This window comes from Ambystoma mexicanum, chromosome 2p (genome assembly GCF_040938575.1).
Source record: "Ambystoma mexicanum isolate Mex_15411 chromosome 2p, UKY_AmexF1_1, whole genome shotgun sequence".
NCBI classification, from domain to species: domain Eukaryota; kingdom Metazoa; phylum Chordata; class Amphibia; order Caudata; family Ambystomatidae; genus Ambystoma; species Ambystoma mexicanum.
Genome location: NC_090923.1, coordinates 1,057,388,858 through 1,057,407,530, shown reverse-complemented (window position 1 = coordinate 1,057,407,530; position 18,673 = coordinate 1,057,388,858). Strand labels below are relative to the sequence as shown.

The window sequence follows — 18,673 nt, the reverse complement described above, 5'->3', positions numbered from 1 at the left end:
GAAGTAACTGGATACAACGCGCCCCTGCATGAGAAGCAGGATGGAGAGCTCAACCTTTCAAACCCTAATGTGAGACTTCACGTGGGGGTCGCAGGAGGGTGTCATAGAGGGGTGAGAAGGGAGCGGGAGGCTTATACTTTCTCCCGCAGATTGTTAATACTCCCTTTTCACATACAGAAAGATATTCCTGCGAGCCAGACAAGCCAGATTCGAAGGTCCGGTCCAGTCCATCTTCCGGGTCCTGCGCTTCACCATAGAAGAAGCAACAACACTCCAAACCAGACCTGCGCCTCCGTGGGAGTCAGGTGAGCGTATCAATAACAATGCCCTATAGCTACCTTCCAAGGAACTCCAGAGACAGAAACTCTTGTGGTGTCACGATGCACCACTATCAGTCATCCTGGTGTATGTAAGACTCAAGAGTTAATAAGTTGAAGATTTTGGTGGCCAACTCTAAACCGAGATGTTAACCGTTATGTTACCTCCTGCCCGGTCTGTGCATGTAACAAATCCACCACCGGCAGGCCCAAAGGCCTTCTTCAACAACCTATGCTACCGGGTCGCCCTTGAGAACATATCTCAATGGATTTTATTCTGGAACTCCCTGTATCCAATGGTATGACAACTATTATGGTAACAGTGGACTCATATAGTAAACTGGCACACTTCTCAGCTATCTCTCACCTTCCTTCCGCACCTGAAGCCGCAGCAGTCTTTCTATGTGATATTGTTCGCCTACATGGTTTGCCAAGAACTATAATGTCTGTCAGAGGCTCTCAATTCAACTCGAGATTCTGGGCTACCCTATGTCATCAGCTGGGAATACATAGAGCACTTTCCTCAGGCTATCATCCACAGACCAATGGGCAAACTGAGAGACTAAATGCTAATCTCGAACAATATCTCAGATGTTTTTGCAGTACAAATCAAGAGAAGTGGTCCTGTTTTCTCCCCCAAGCTGAATTCGCCTACAATAATTCCTTCCACACCACAATCCAGATGAGTCTGTTCTATTGCACATACGGTTACCATCCTCAACCTCTGCTGTGGACAGGACTCCCTTCCACCAGCACACCAGCGACAGCCTATTAACGGATCTGTCCAGAATCCATAACTCTGTTAAGAAGGTCCTAGAAGAAGACAGACAAACAAGCACTGGGCCGATCGCAATAGAAGCGCAAACCCAGACTGGAAGCTTAATCAACTCGTTTGGTTATCCACCAAGTTCTTACCCAAATGGGTCCATGCAGGCAAGTTTGCCCCTCGTTACATAGGTCCATATCCAATCCTATCCCAGGTCAATCCAGTGGCTTATAAACTCCGTTTACCCAAGAGTCTACAACGGGTTCACCCTGTATTCCATACCTCCTTTTTAAAGGAACACAAGGAATATCTGTATCAAAGAAGACCCCAGAGTAAAATACCTCAAGAACCCCAAGTACCAGAAGAATACAAAGTCTCGCATCTGGTGGATTCACATTACAGAAGAGGCAAGGTGCAATACTTGGTGTATTGGAGGGGCTATCCTAGTGAAGAAAGGACTTGGGAGCTCAAGAGTCACATACATGCACCCAGATTGCTGAGAAGGTTTCATCTTCTTCACCCGGGCAAACCTGGCGGCCCCCCAAAGGGGTATACTGTCAGTATTCGCCCATGGAAGTTATAGAATACCTGGCGTTTCTCATGAACCCTGAGAACCTGACACAACTGTCTAGTCCTCACCCAACATGGCGGCTTATACTATAAAATATAGCCACGCCCCCGGCTTGGGGCATTGTATCTGTTTCACTACACTTCAGCACTTGTGTACCTGCCGTGTTTCCTCCATCTGAGTTTCCCTGCCTTCTTGGGGATTCCTCCCCTTTGGTTCCGTACCCTTTCGGTTCCGTACTTCCTATGAACCGCTGCCCTACTTTTGTTTCCTTCATCTGCTGTTTCTTTCTCTGCTTCTGTGCGAGTATATTTTTTCTTCCGATACTCGCGGCTGTACCCTACCCTATTTCTTCACTGTTCTGTCTTTCCCTCCTCACTCCTGATATCTTGCCGCTTACAGCTGTTTACCTTATATCCTTTTTTTTCCTTTGCTTCCTTTTCTGACCCGTTTCATCCCTTCGTTACGGTACGTCTCTGCCGGCTCTGCGGCACTCCTTTTTGGCTCGACCCTTTATCACAATCCATTCACAGTTCGGTCAGGTACGATTCTTCCTTTCCTCCTTACTCCCTTTTGGACTTGTATTCAGTAGTCATTTTATATACCTTTCTTCCGGTACCACAACTTCCTTCACTTTCTCGGGTGGAAGCTATCCTGTTAGACTTACCTTTTTGTACATCCCTCCTTGTCCTGTCTAGATGCTTTTTCTTTTTACAGTGCTGTCTACTCACTAGAGAAACTCTGCTTTCACCCTCCGTATTATTGCACTCATATACCAGCTGGATCCCGTCTTGGTTGTGTTTTCTGCTTGCTGTAAACTGGAGTATTTTCAACTGAGGACTTCCTATCGCCATCAATTGCAGTCTTGTCTCTATACGGAACATTTCTACATATCATCTTGAAGACTCACAAGGATTTTTTGTGGCCAAGGCTTTTTTCCCTGTTCTTTGCGGGTCTAGCTCCTCTGGGTTCCCCTATAGCAGGTCTCACTCCCTGTCAAGTTTGTCGAAGAGTGGCTTAGTGAAGATATTGTACATTGTTGGGGAGACACATGAACCTTGTGGGATGCCACAGGTGATTTGTATTTGGTCCGCTGAAGCTAAGGGAGAGAACACTCTCATCGTACGGTTGGCTAGGAAGGATTGTACCCAGGCTATAGCTTCACTCGAGAAATGGGCGGCAGATGCTTGCATAACACTGCATGGTCTACCAGGTCGAAGGCTGCCGATAAGTCGAGGAGGAGGAGCATAGCTGTTTTACCTTTATCCTTCAACTCGTCGATTTGTGTCTTGAGATCAATTAATGCCGTTTCAGTACCGTGTTGTGGTCTGAATCCAGATTGGCGTGATCCTAGTAGTTGGTTCGTCTCCAGATGGTTTTGGATCTGTAGGTAGGCTACTCTGTCAATGATTTTGAGGAGGAAAGGGACCATAGTAATGGGCCTATGATTAGTTGGGATAACCGGGACAAGGGTCTGTTTTTGGAGGAGAGACAGTACCCAAAATTCTTTAAGGTTAGTAGGCACAGTACTGGATTTAAAGGAGGCATTTATTAGCTTAGAGATGAAGGGTGCTAAATCTCTAGCTGCGTCCATAATAACTTGTGACGGGCAACTGTCGCCCTAGCAGTTCAATGGTTTTAGAGATGATATAATCTTTTCAGTTTCCAGTATGGATATATTGGTGAACCTGAATGGTTTGCTGCTACTTGGTGTATCTGTACTTGGTGTATCTGTCAGAGGGGTGGTATGTGTTTGTGTGGAACTCAAGGAGACTTTCTTCTTTGCAATTTTGGACTGTAGAGTTATTATTTTATTTGCTAAGGCATTTTGGATGCTAGTGCACCATTGTTTGTCCTTGGGGACATTATCAGTGGGAACAATAGGGTTTTCCATTTCCCAGAGGATGGAGAAGAGTTCTTTGGAATCAGAGTTAGCTTTACTGATTCTATCATTAAATGTGTTTTTTTGGTTGGATTATTTCTTTCTTGTATTTGTTTGCAAGGTTAACAAGTAGAGTTTTATTCTCAGCCGAAAGGTGAGTGCCTCCAGATTGCTTGGAGTTTACGTTTTTGGATCCGTAGTTCTTTGAGATGAACCATGAATTAAGGTGTGATTCTTGTTTACTTTTACGTAGTTTGACTGGGGCAATAGTATCCAAGGCTTTGGACATGGTATTGTTGAATGTCTCAACTAGCGTGTTTGGGTCAGAGTTGTTAGCGCTAGCAGTGAGAGCTGGTAGGAGGAGAGGGAGTGGTTTTTCAGCAGTAATTTCTTTTTTGCTTCTAGTTAGCAGAGGTGGTACTATTTCACGAGTATCTAATTTTAGAGGCTGTATAATGGATGAGAAACAAATAAGGTGGTGGTCGGTCCAGGTTTGTGGGGTAATATTAGAGATGGTAGTGGCACAGTTCAGGTTGGCTATCCAGTCTAATGTGCGTCCTTTTATATGTGTGGGAGCTAAGACTTTTTGGGTAAGGCCATGTTCGACTAAAATCGATTGGATAGATTGGGCCTGTTTGTCCTCAACATCGTTAAATCCCAAGTTAAAGTCGCCTAGTAATAGGAGCTGGGTGGAATCTTTGATGTTGTTAGTGAGGAGGCTGGAGAGGTCTTCCTCAAAGTTACCTAGAGGGCCTGGTGGTCTGTACACAAGGAGAATAGTTAGTGTACTATTATTGGAGATGGGTAGTTTAGCTGATAGTAGTTCACAAGATTTGATTGCTGGTGGTGGACTAAGTCTTAATGTTAACTTAGTTTTAGCAATGATGGCCAGGCCGTCTCCTCTAGAGTTGGGCCTATCGACTCTGAGTATATTGTAGTTGTCTGGTATGGCAATCATAAGGGCAGGACCTGGAGCATCGCGGAGCCAGGTCTCAGAGACAGCCAAAAAAGTCTAGATTGTCCATAGCGAGTATGTCAGCAATTTCCGTATTATGTGCTATGAGGGACCTCACATTGATAAGGGCTCCTGAAAGGGTAGGATTTGTATTTCTTTCTTGGATAGGTCTTAGTTTGAGGTGCTTGGATCTCTTTTGGTTGTGAAGAGAGTAAATCTGCGTTTTTGGAAGTCTTTCAACAGCTGCGGCAGATGGGTTAGGGTCGGTGGCAGTTAGAGTGGGTGTGAAGACCAATGGTCTAGTTCTTTTATTTTTGAGATCATAAAGTCGTGGCAGCCTAGCTCTGAGTCGAGTGTTTCTCTCCTGCAGATTGCAAGGTGTGGAGTTAGTGTAGGCCATTATTGTGGTGGTTATTAGAGTAGCCCAGAGTAGGGAACAGAGTGTATATATATATAAGGTGAGTCTTGGTGGTGCGCATGTTAGGTTATTATGTGATCACTGGTGCGCATGTTAGGTTATTATGTGATCACACCTGCATTATATAAGAAGGTGCTGCGTAAATGCTAGTTTGTGGAGGGAAAGCAGAATACTGGCCCCGTTTCCTAGACACAGCTCTGTGTTGAGATCCCTCCTCCTGGGCAACCTGTAAAATAAAGATGTATCACAAGCCCAGTCCATATATTGTTCTATAGGTCTTATTTCCTTCTATAATGTTTCTACCACCCCAATGTACCTGGAATAGCAGAGTTTGACGACGAGTCAACGGATCCTTGTTGAGCAGCTCCCTTTAAAGCAGGAGCCACGGATCGTCGAGATCCCTTGAAGAAAGTGAACTCGGCGTTGAGGCGGCAGCTTCGGTCCCAGCAGTGCTCGTCGACGATGGAGCGAAGACGTCCTGCAAGGAAGAGGCGTGCGGGGCACCTAGATGTCGATAGTTCAGGACCGCAAAGAGTTTGTGAAGAACTGTGGCTCAGCAAGGGCCTTGAATCTTTTGGCATATCTACGGTCTTTGGGTGGCGGGAAACCCACCAGCTGATGCTCATCAGCGTGTCGACGGCCTGGCCTTCTCCGGTGGGATAAGGTGGGTGGCGGTGCGGACGAGCGCGTCTGTGAATCAAAAGTCTTATGCAAGGGGGCGTGCGGCTCCAGTCGTCGATGGCACGGCATCAAGCGGTCTCCTCTTCTGGGCAACACAGCCTTGACGGGCCTCCAGCGGTTAAGCAAACCTGCGAACCCTGGTCGATGATGGTGGATGGACTGTCCGGTGCTTATCTTCGTTCTCCTCGGCGGTCCCTGTCTCCGGTCGGCAGTCTGTCGAGGGTCTGACTTCCAGGGCGCTTCTGCGAAGGTTAGTGGTGCTTGATGGTCCCTCGGAGAACGGGAAGAGGGTGCCTAACCAGGTCCTCTCTCGGATCAGTCTCAACGGCATTTGGATTTCGGCAAAGGGAGACATCTGTAAACCTTCTTCTTCAGGCTCAGCTTTGAGATTCAGCTTCAGTTTCAATGTTAGTTTCAACTCCAGCTTCTGAACGATTTCTAGCAGTGAGAGGCCCCCAGATATACTAGTTGATCTCCCATTCATTCTGCTGGGTCACAATCAGGCAACCAATCACTCAGAAGGGCATTCAGCAGTCAGTCAGCCAATCAGGCATACAGTGCATTCAGGCCATTCTCCTCCCTCTCAGACACTCACAACAAGGAATGTGTATTGGGACAAGTACCCAGCCATTCAACACTACACACTGCATTCATACCAGTTTCGGGCAGGGCTGTCTCAGTCATTGTGTCAAACACCAGAAACCAGACATCCACAACAAGAAGTGCACATTGGTCACACACTTCATTTACCCAGGTCCCACACAAAGGGTGTACCCACAACATACAGTCACTGGGAAGGCTCCAGCCAGCCTGGCCTGGACTTCACAACAACACCATATATGGAACTTCACCCAACAGCCAGTCAGGGGGAAGGGACAGAGTCAGGGCTTCCCAGGACTTTGGGAAAACAAGGTAACAGGCAATAGAAAGCAAGAGGCCACAGGGGCCATCTTATTTCCTACCAGGAATCAACTGATTCCAATGGCAGGGCCTGGGTACACCAAAATGGAGGATACTCAGAGCACCTGTTAAATTCAGCATGGAGCTGCTATCATGATGCCTACCCCCGGGGACCCAGACCAAGTCCAGCAACCCCGGAAGCAGGCATCAAGTTATGCTAAGCAAACCCAACAACCCCTGCTAGGGGCTATTTGGGTGCAGTCCTGGCGCCTATGGTGCCAGGCTCATATGGAGAGTCAGTCCTGGCGCCATAGGTGCCAGGCTCATAGATTAAAACTTACCTGATGCAAGCCATGCTGCAAACTCACCTGATGCAGACCATACTGCAAGAGCTCCAAGCCAAAGGAGGCTTGGGAGGGACTACTTTACCTAAGAGACTATTTTTTACTCAGGTGGGGCTGGGGAGGAATACTTACCTAGGACTACTTTGGCGGCTATTTAAACCACGCCCGAAGAGCAGCACACGCTTCGCGTTATTCTGCATCCAGCAGCGTAACGTTCACCATGGCTGCAAGTCTGCATCCAGTCTTCTGCCATGCCAGCCTCGAGTCCGGAGCTCCTAGAATAAGGGGAGAGACGGAGAAAAGGTTAGAACAAGAGCAATACCTTTGATCCTTACCTGAATTCCAGATCCATCGCGCCTTCGAGCTGGAAGAAAGAAGTTATTTTATGCGCGTCGCCTCGCCTGCAGCAGCGCCGCGCTGAACTCACCGGCCTTCGCAGCATCTTCATTTTCCACCGCATCCTTCTGCATGCTCCCGCCTCACTCTGGCACCTAAGGGGAAGACAAGAACAGCAAGGTGAGCCAAGGGAATGCACAGAGGCAATATTAGTTACCCCCCATAGACTTACCTAATTTATCACCGGGGGTACTATTCCTCTTCACGGGTCGGCGCAGCTTCCACTGCATTCTCACCGAACCCCGGCCCCTAAGGGGAAACAAAAGGACAGCAAGGTGAAACAAAGGGACAAACAAGGAGATACCTCCTCACCACAATAGACTTACCTGATTTTACTGCCGGAGGCATTATTCCCCGAGACTTCATATTTTCTTTCATCGCCTGAATAAGGGAGAAAGCAACAGGTTACATATTGACATTATTTTATCGAACTGTGTTGGATAATACAAATCCTTACCTGAATATTACCGGTTGCCACAAGCTGCAACCTGCAAGGAATCAGACAAGATTGAAAGTCAGACATTTGAACTCTTCCGAACTACATACTTACGGCGTCTTGCTGGGAATCTCAGAGTCAATATTGTTCTGGAACTCACCAATTCCTTCGAGCCAGTGGAGCAACTGGTTATCAACGCGCCCCTGCGCTCAATGCAGGATGGAGAGCTCATCTTTTCAAACCATCAGGTGAGACTATAAGAGGGGACATCAAAGGTGATCAGTGGGGAGAACAGCGGGAGTGGGGGAGGGTTAACACAACTCCACGGGTGGTTAATTCCCTTTCTCCATTTGCAGAAGAATATTCCTACGGGACAAGCAAACGAAGCTAGGTGGGCCAGTCCAGTCTGTCATCTTGGCACTGCGCGTCACATTGGTGGAGGCGGCAGCTGTCCAGTTCAGATCGACGCCCCTGTGGGAGCCAGGTGAGCGTAACAGAACGCGAAGCCTACCCACATATTCCCACCCGGGCGTTATGGATACCTGAGAAACTGACCAATTGGCCCAATTACTAGGGGAACTGACGGCTGAAGTGCATTCCGCCCGTCAAGAAACCAATACTCTTAGGAGAGAACTGATTTTGTCAAAGGAGCGAACTGATGACCTTGCTAGGGAACTACTGCAAAGCCAGGCTGGATAAGCACCCCTACCAGGTCCCGGGGGAATCCAGCTCCTATGTCATTGAGTAACCCTTTGCAAATAAACCTACCAGGAAGTATTCCATTAGCTCTGCCCGAACGCTTTGCCGGAGATCCCAAAAGGTTTGCTGCGTTTATGAACCAATGCTGCTTGCACTTTTTATGCAGACCCGGAGCCTTCCCAAACGATCAAGCCAAGGTAGCCTTCGTATTGTCATATCTCAGCGGCAGAGCAGCTGATTGGTCAATTCCACTAGTTACTCAGGATGACCCAATTCTTTGGGATTTTCAGGGCTTTCAAATGAGCATGGAAAGACTATTTGCCCGGCACTCCCAAGGACAGGCCCTGGATAACGAACGTTTGTCCCTACGACAATGTAACCAGGACCTTCTATCCTACATCGCGACCTTTAATAGGTTGATAGTGGAAACTGGATGGCCTGAGGTAAAACGAATCACGTTATTTCATCATGGGATTCGAGGAGAACTCAAGGATATCTTGGCTCAAGTCGTGAACCCACCTCAAGACTGCGCTGAATATATAGACTTAGTGGTCCAGTTAGATCACAGACTTCAGAACAGAAAGGCTGATCGAGCCAAGTTTGAGAATCGGGTGTTGGTCAAGACCCACGCTAACCCCAAAGGAGCAGCTGCTTCAGAACCCATGCAAATCGGAGGGGTTAAAGGACCCTTAACCCAGAAGGAAAGAGAAAGGATACGGCAAATGCAATTGTGTCTATATTGTGGAACATCTGGGCATTTTCTACGGGATTGCCCTGTAAAACCACCCAAGAAGGTGGTAGGAGCTGCTGATAAAACCCATATGGAGTCAGACTCGGGAAACGACCACACCCGACAAGGGTAGAGGTCCGCTTGCCGAGCTTGAAGAAGGCTACTCAGACCTCGCATTTCATCATACCAATGGTCCTTGTAGATCCAAGGCAGCCATCGCGTATGCACGCAGTAAGGGCATACATTGATAGCGGGGCCATAGGAAACTATGTGGACTACGAATTGGCTTCCAGGATGAATCTACCTCTCTGCCGAAAAACCACCTCAGATGTCATCACCACAGTCGATGGAACTGAAATTGCCTCTGTGCTTGTAACTCATTCCACCGCAGAGATGACACTATTGGGTCAGGATGGGCATTGAGAGACTATTGTGTTTGATCTAATCAAACCCCCCAGTTCCATATAATACTAGGGATACCTTGGTTGGAAACACCTAATCCTTGTATTGATTGGCGAGAGAAGAAAATAACCTTCCCGGATTGTGCACAAACCTGTTACCCAAAGAAAAATCTGAACGCAGGCCTGGCCTCAGTAACCACAGCAGTCGTGCAACTACCTCCAGAATACCAAGAATTCCAGGATGTCTTCCAAAAAGAACAGGCAAACACCTTACCACCTCACAGATCGTACGATTGTCAAATCGATCTCATACCCGGTGCATAACCCCCTTGTAGCAGGATCTACGCCCTTACAGAACCTGAGAACCTTCACCTATGACAATACCTAGTCCAGTACCTTGCTAATGGCTTCATTCGCCCATCCAAGTCCCCTGCATCTTCAGCTTTGTTCTTCGTGCCCAAAAAGGAAGGTGACCTCAGAACGTGCATAGACTACCGCGCATTGAACCAGATAACTGTTAAGAACTGATACCCATTGCCTCTGATCCCTGAATTACTAGACCAAGTGAAGGACGCTTGCATATACACTAAGCTAGATCTCCGGGGGGCATACCATCTGGTACGTGTAAAAGAGGGTGATGAATGGAAGACTGCTTTTCGCACTAAGTATGGGTTATTCGAATACCAGGTGATGCCTTTCGGGTTGTGCAATGCACCAGCAGCCTTCCAATCCTTCATGAACGATGTCCTTCGTGAACTCATTGACATTTGTGTTGTCGTATATATTGATGATATTCTAGTATACTCCTCTTCAGAATCTGACCATGATAAGCATGTCCGAGCAGTCCTTGAGAAATTGCGCCAGCACAAACTATATGCAAAACTGGAAAAATGCATTTTTCATGCCACAGAAGTTGAATTCCTTGGGTTTATCCTGACCCCAAAAGGAGTCCGAATGGACTCACGAAAGGAGGACGCAATTCTTAAGTGGCCATCACCAAGGTAAGTTAAAGGAGTACAAAGCATGCTTGGCTTTGCCAATTTCTACCGCAGATTTATCCCGGATTTTTCACATGTTGTACATCCCATCACAGCACTCTTGCGAAAAATAAACGCTTTATGTGGACTGAAGAAGCTGAAAATGCCTTCCAAGAGCTGAAAGAGAAATTCACGTCTGCACCTGTATTAAAGCACCCGCGCCCTGAACTTCTATACATAGTGGAAACTGATGCATCCAGTCTAGCCATGGGAGCTGTCCTGTCTCAAAAGGACCCTGAAAATGGCCAGCTTCACCCAGTAGCATTTTGGTCCAGAAAGTTCTCGGCACCCGAGTTAAACTATGCAGTTACCGATAAGGAGTTATTAGCCATTAAATCCGCCTTCAAGGCTTGGCGGCACTATCTTCTCTGTGCCAGGCATACCATTGCTGTGATCACCGATCACCGGAACTTACAGTATTTAAAGACAGCCAAGGCCCAATCGTCACGCCAACTTCGATGGGCATTGTTCTTTGCCGAGTTCGATTTCGTGATAACCTATCGACCAGGTTGTAAGAATGGTAAAGCAGACGCCTTATCCCGAATAGGGATGGGAGAGGCAGAAGTGAACCCAGAACCAGTACCTATAATTTCCGAACAAAGGATTCTTGGCATGACAACTCTACAGACACTAGAGGACATTCAGGTAATGATCCAACAACTCTTTGATCCTACAGCCCTGCAGGACTGGGTAAAGAAAGGCCCGGAATACTCTGTCTCCAATGACCTGCCTTATTACCAAGGGCGGCTATTTCTGCCACATAAGGAACTACAAGAACTAGTCATTTCCCGTTATCATGATACCCTAATGGAGGGGCACCCAGGTATTGCAAAAACTGAAGCTAAGATTAAGAGACAATTCTGGTGGCCCATCTGGCGAATGGATATTAAATCATTTGTGATGTCCTGTGGCATTTGCGCCCAAAACAAAAGTCAAAAGAAAAAACCAGCTGGACTCTTACAACCTTTAGACATTCCGCCTACACCATGGCACACCTTATTGTTAGACTTAATTACTGACCTACCCCCATGTAATGGATTTAACACCATTCTAGTTATTGTGGATCGTTTTTCCAAGATGGCCCACTTTATTCCTTTAAAGGGATTACCTTCAGCTTCAATCCTGGCCAAAGAGTTCCTCGAAAACATTGTTCGCATACACGTCTGTATTGGTCTCTGACCGGGGCAGTCAATTCATTTCACATTTTTAGAAAAAATGTTGTCAATTGGCGCAAATCGATGTGAGGTTATCGACCAGTCAACACCCTCAAACCGATGGTCAAACGGAGAGGACCAACCAGACTCTCAAACAATACCTGCGTTGTATGTTACATCAGACTGAGAGTAATTGGAAAGATATTCTTTGGATTGCCGAATATGCATACAATAATTCAGTACATTCTGGAACTGGACAAAGCCCCTTTTATACCTTATACGGGCACCATCTTCGAACCTCAGACCTTGACTCACCCCAACACTTAGAAATGCCCGCAGTGGACCATTTGCACGGTACGATTACACAAGCCTTTAAGGAAGCAACTGAACATTTAAAAAAGGCGAAAGAAAAATACAAGAAAGAAGCTGATCGGCATAGAAGTGATACTCCACAGTACCAGATAGGGGACCAAGTATGGTTAGCCACAAAACATATACCTCTAAAGGGAACACGGACCTTTAACCCCAGATATTTGGGACCTTACTCTATTAAGGCCATTATCAACCCAGTGGCTGTCAAGTTGGACTTACCTGCTAATATGCGAATTCACCCCATCTTTCATGTGTCACTTTTGTAGCCAGTGCAACCAGGGACAAGACTAACCAAGCCACCAGACCCCATCCTTGTAGACGGGGAACCCAAATTTGAAGTTAAGAATATCCTGGACTCCAAGCTGATGAAGTCAAAACTTTTTTATTTAATCGACTGGAAAGGTTACGGACCACAGGAAAGATCATGGGAACCTAGTGACCACGTTCATGCACCCCGATTGGTGAAACAATTCCACTGAAATTTCCCAGACAAACCGAAACCACAGGGAAGAACGACTTTAGGAGGGGCCTTGGGGGGGAGTGCTGTCATGATGCCTACCCCCGGGACCCAGACCAAGTCCAGCAACCCCGGAAGCAGGCATCAAGTTATGCTAAGCAAACCCAACAACCCCGGCTAGGGCTATTTGGGTGCAGTCCTGGCGCCTTTGGCGGCAGGCTCATATGGAGAGTCAGTCCTGGCGCCATACGCGCCAGGCTCATAGATTAAAACTTACCTGATGCAGACCATGCTGCAAACTCACCTGATGCAGACCATGCTGCAAGAGCTCCAAGCCAAAGGAGGCTTGGAAGGGACTACTTTACCTAAGGGACTATTTTTTACTCGGGTGGGGCTGGGGAGGAATACTTACCTGGGACTACTTTGGAGGCTATTTAAACCACACCCGAAGAGCAGCACACGCTTTGCGTTATTCTGCATCCAGCAGCGTAACGCTCACCGTGCCTGCAAGTCTGCATCCAGTCTTCTGCCACGCCTGCCTCGAGTCCGGAGCTCCTAGAAAAAGGGGAGAGAAGGAGAAAAGGTTAGAACAAGAGCAATACCTTTGATCCTTACCTGAATTCCCGATCCATCGCGCCTTCGAGCTGGAAGAAAGAAGTTATTTTATGTGCGTCGCCTCGCCTGCAGCATTGCCGCGCTGAACTCACCAGCCTTCGCAGCATCTTCACATTCCACCGCATCCTTCTGCATGCTCCCACCTCACTCTGGCACCTAAGGGAAAGACAAGAACAGCAAGGTGAGCCAAGGGAAGGCACAGAGACAATATTAGTTACCCCCCATAGACTTACCTGATTTACCACCGGGGGTACTATTCCTCTTCACGGGTCGGCGCAGCATCCACTGCATTCTCGACGAACCCCGGCCCCTAATGGGAAACAAAAGGACAGCAAGGTGAAACAAAGGGACAAACAAGGGGAAACCTCCTCACCACAATAGACTTCTCTGATTTTACCGCCGGAGGCATTATTCCCTGAGACTTCATATTTTCTCTCAGCGCCTGAATAAGGGAGAAAGCAACAGGTTACATATTGACATTATTTTATCGAACTGTGTTGGATAATACAAATCCTTACCTGAATATTACCGGTTGCCACGAGGAACTCTTCGCTAGGGTCAAGCTGCAACCTGCAAGGAATCAGACAAGAGTGAAAGTCAGACATTTGAACTCTTACGAACTACATACTTACGGCGTCTTGCTGGGAATCTCAGAGTCAATATTGTTCTGGAACTCACCAATTCCTTCGAGCCAGTGAAGCAACTGGTTATCAACGCGCCCCTGCGCTCAATGCAGGATGGAGAGCTCATCTTTTCAAACCATCAGGTGAGACTATAAGAGGGGACATTAAAGGTGATCATTGGGGAGAACAGCGGGAGTGGGGGAGGGTTAACGCTCAACTCCACGGGTGGTTAATTCCCTTTCTCTATTTGCAGAAGAATATTCCTACGGGCCAAGCAAACGAAGCTAGGTGGGCCAGTCCAGTCCGTCATCTCGGCACTGCGCGTCACATTGGCGGAGGCCACAGCTGTCCAGTTCAGATCGACGCCCCTGTGGGAGCCAGGTGAGCGTAACAGCTGCCACCAGCCCATACCCTGCTCTGTGGGCCACACACAGGTGCCCAAAAGCATACACTAGGGGCACAGGTTTGTACCCCAACCCATGGGTGCCATAAGGGTATCCCCTGGGTCTGTACACCAAACCAAAAACGGGAAGAGCTGCACTGCCAGGAGTCCCACATGGACTCCCGGGCAGAAAACAATACATAACACAAATGAAAAAGGACTACAGGACAAGGACATGGAGGCCCTGTCCCTCCAATGCATTTCCAGCATTACATTGTTAAACTTGATTTTATCTTTAGTGGTGTATATTGGTTGACTCTCTCCATATCAATAATTTGTATGCCAGATGTTGAATTTTTCTATTTCCCTCTTATACCATAAGAGAATTATGTCATCTGTTGTGAGTTCTTTAGAAGGTGCATCTAACAATTTACTGATATTCAATCTTTAAGATACAACATGGATTACATCGGTCAGATCTTAAAGGAAATGGGGCTCAGATAAGTTGCCCCAGTTGCCCCACGATCAAGGAGCAACTATATGCAAAGAGACTCTCACGCCTGCTGCTCACGGCGTTGCGCAGAATTTCAATGTTGCTGATTTCCAATAATGTCAATTAGAGCCACGTATATCACGGCAGGTTAGCCCGGGGCCCACAAGATCATAGGAGAGAACTTCAACAGTCTCTCGCGGTTCCCGACCGCATTAATGTCAGTGTGGTGTAATGCAGACAAACCTTACCGTCCCTTTATGGCAGTTTAAGAAGAGGTGTTCTGCCGTGCGATCTCCAGTGCTCCAGGTCGAATGCTTTGCAACGGCGCCCCCTCCTCCACACACTCCCAGCACAAACAGCAGAAACAGTAGAGCCAGATGCGTTGCCCTTGTCTCCGCGTTCAGGCTTAGCGCCGCAAGAGTCACGTGGCCTGCCTTAAAACAGCTGGTTTCCTGGTGGACGTGGCCAGCAACTCCAATCCCCTTAAAGCAACAGGGGTAAGCTGTTCAATGTTGTTTAATGTTGTTCGGACTATCAGGCTCGCCAAACCGTTCAAAAGAAGCAAAACTCTGCTCTTCACAGGCACTGGAACATTTAACAGACTCTATTGTAAGTAACGCAGCTTCTGCATGTGAAGCGTGTGTGAGAAAATATTCCGAGTGCTGCTTAATGCATCTATAGTCATTCAGCGCGATCTCGCGATGAGGATCTGGTGCTAAGCAGAGACTCGCAGTGAAACGCCGTGAAGTTTTTGTATTGTTTAGTTATCTTCAAAAACCCGATGTTTCTGTGTCACCTTTCCAGCATTCTATCCAAGATTTGAATTATTGCACAGAACCCCAGTGCCTCCTAAATCGACAATCCCAAACAGACCTCCAATACCACCAAAATAACTAGCATTAGGGTCCAAGAGTTTCATACAATTTTCAGTGCGCAACGAAGATTTCTCACCAGAGCTTGAACCAGGCACACTCAGGCCAGATAGTCCAGACACGTACACAAGTACTTCGAAATAAGCAAAATAACTTAACCCGATGGCACTTGCTGGGCTTATGGAGGGAGAAGACAGACCATTTATCATCATAGGCAGTTGCAGCACCATTTAGATGGCCGTGGTATAGCCACTATCAAGAATGTGCCCATCATCTTGGCCATTCTAATCTTTATCTGCGCATGGAAGGGACAGGGCAGCCATTTGTTGGATGCATGCCAGAAAAAAACTGTTCACCCGGTCATTACATACATGTGGTGACTCTGGTGAGATCTCTGTCACATGCGTCTGCACCTTCCTTTAAACCTCCCATGGCACCAACGCATTTATACATTTTGCCTGATTGTGCCTGGTCTTTGCTGACCTGGCAGAGCCTGGCGCAATATTGGAAAACACTCTGCAGCCAGGAACATTGCAATGTGAGTGCATTCCTGTAAACACTGGCTCTGCACACATAGGCCCTGATTCATGGAAAAGGGTGCATTCATCCCCCAAATGGCGCACGCCGAAAATGACTCTGCACCACCCGTCGCGCAGAAGAAGATCTGTGTATCCACGCAGAACCACCCAATGCGTCGGCTGTGAGAGGTACGCCCACAGCACCTTCAAACGCAAAGCCATACCAGCCATGGAGGGGGAGCTTTGCGCACACCTCTGACACAAAATCAATGCACCCCAACAAGACTACCTGCAAACCCCCACAACCAAGCTGGTCCCCCAAAACCACACGCAGCGTCCCATCAACATGCAGAGCACTCAACGGAAGAGTCGACATATGCTGAAAATATCCGTGTGAACCCTCGCAAAATGCTCCTGCAACCCGATATGCTGCTAATGCGCACCCCTAAATCCGATTGGAACCCCAATTGTGTGCACGCACCCCATAATCCAACTTTCGATCTTACCTTGAACGCATCGATTCACAAGCACAAGTGGCTGTGCACCTGCCTTCGAGTGGCGCATATCGTGATGGCTTTGCGTGGCCTTTTCCTTGTCGATTGGTTTTGCGCTTGGGTCCATGAATATGCGTCATTACGTGCAAATGTGGACGTGCGATGGAGTGCCTACAGGCCGTCCGTCGTAACACCCACATTTTCGCAAGTTCCTCCCCATTTCCTGGTTCCGCCCCTTCCCAGCCTCTGCACAAGCCACGACCACGCCCTGCATGGTGGCTCCCGCAAGACACTCATCCGCTCTCAGAGAGCTGCTAGCGCGAAAGCCACGCAAGTCCAGGAGAAGTCCTGTGCAGTCGATTCCATGAATCGCGGAAAAGGTTTGGCACCCAGAAAGCACGCAAACCCCCGATTTTACAAACAAATAATTCCATAAATTGGGGCTACGGTGTATCCACATGCATGCAATAAGTGCACCTAAAGAGCAATCAGAGTAATACATTGGCTGTAGCCTGGTGACCCCAAAAGAGTTTAGAAAACCGTAATAAAAAAGAAAGAACTTTTCCAATCATTTCTGTGCTATGATGTTCGATCGAAGTGATAACATCAATACATTTAGAGTTAATATTAAAAGATGAAATCCTGATCAGCTTATTGATGCATTCTGCAATTATTACCTGTCACATTCACTCAGTGCTTGTTCATCCACTTGCACGCACATTTGAAGGGCATAGATGTTTTGTAGGAGATGGCAAAAGCTACTATGTAGACCAGTCGCTTTTTCTTCCGTCCACAGGTTCTCCATGGGGTTTGCTTATTATGGTGTAGGCATGGACCTGCAGAAGTTCGGCTTCAGCATCTACCTCGTCCAGGCGTGCTTTGGTGCAATCGACATCCCTGCAAAGCTGGTGGGGACTGCCGCAATGATCCTGATTGGTCGTCGGTCTGTGCAGTCGGTCGCACCCATCCTGGCGGGGCTCATGATCCTCATTAACCTATTCATCCCTGAAGGTGAGTGAAAGAAGCACATCCTTTGTATTTGTATTTGTATTTTATTTATTTGTATAGCGCACCAGGCCCGAAGGCAACCAGGCGCGTATCTTAAGAACAAAGGTTACAAGGATGGACATGTAGTCAGTTACAGTCAATAAATTACATTAACAACATTAACTACATTTCACTGGCAAATAAAAGTACTTTGCACCAAGGTCAGCACTGTGGCACGCTGGGTGGCCTGGTAGCGGTATCAAGGGCACATGTACTGGGTTCTGATTTTGTCCCTGTTCTATGGATCCACAGGTCAGCGCATTGCTGAAATTCTAAGAAATTGACATTTTGGATCTCCTTCAAGTATGTATGTATGTGTGAGGTTTATGAAGTCTGAAATTAGCTGGGAAGCAACTATGGGTTCTGAGTCATGGAACGTTTTCCTATGGGTTTGCGCCATTATAAAACACTGCCATGAATCAGGCCCTGAGTGTTATAAATAAGCGATGCACCCAACTGAGTTACTGGTGGTGTGTGGGTGTAGCAGATGCAGCTGGAATAGTGAGGGGAGCAGAGAAGTGAGGACTGTGGATCGGAAGCAGTAGGGTTGGGTGACGTGATCAACAAGTGACGAGTTGATCTTTGAAGAGTAATGATATCAGGTCCTTCCTGAAGTAGTGTAGGATGGAGCGGGCAGTCTCTTAACTGCACTGATAACGTGTTCCATAGACAGGGTGCTTTTGCAGCTCTATAGGGATCCGCTGTAAACGCTGACTGCCAGGTGCGTATGGCTGGCAGTGTTTAATCATTTTGCATGGCGGAGTGCAAAATTGCAAGGTAAAATGTGATGCTACCTTTTGCCCTACACATTTGCACTCTGCTGCGCAAGTGACCAGAATTTGGTAATGGGCAGTCCTCTACATGTATGTCTACACATAATGGCTCCCCTCAGCCAAATTACGTGCAGGAGCAAAATTAGCCCTAATGTATACAATTATATAATTGAGGGATATATATATGAGTCTGAGACATATAGGAACCCCTCAATATTCTATTGTTAATAGCTTTTGATTTGAGTAACGGATTTGGCTGGAATTTCGAAGAAGATTAAAAGCCTGCGCCTATCGCACCCCCAAACTGCAAAGTTTCGTAAAGATTAGTTAAAAAAAAATGTAA

The 18,673-nt window shown here is 47.3% G+C and overlaps 1 protein-coding gene across 1 annotated transcript in view; it reads left to right on the top strand.

Annotated features, from left to right (window-relative positions):
• LOC138567102 (solute carrier family 22 member 20-like) overlaps nt 1-18,673 on the top strand; it is a 645,277-nt gene that overhangs the window by 462,960 nt on the left and 163,644 nt on the right. Inside the window, exon 7 of the mRNA XM_069644972.1 lies at nt 17,307-17,521. Within this exon, the coding sequence (XP_069501073.1) occupies nt 17,307-17,521 (215 nt within the window). The remainder of the gene's footprint in view (nt 1-17,306; nt 17,522-18,673) is intronic.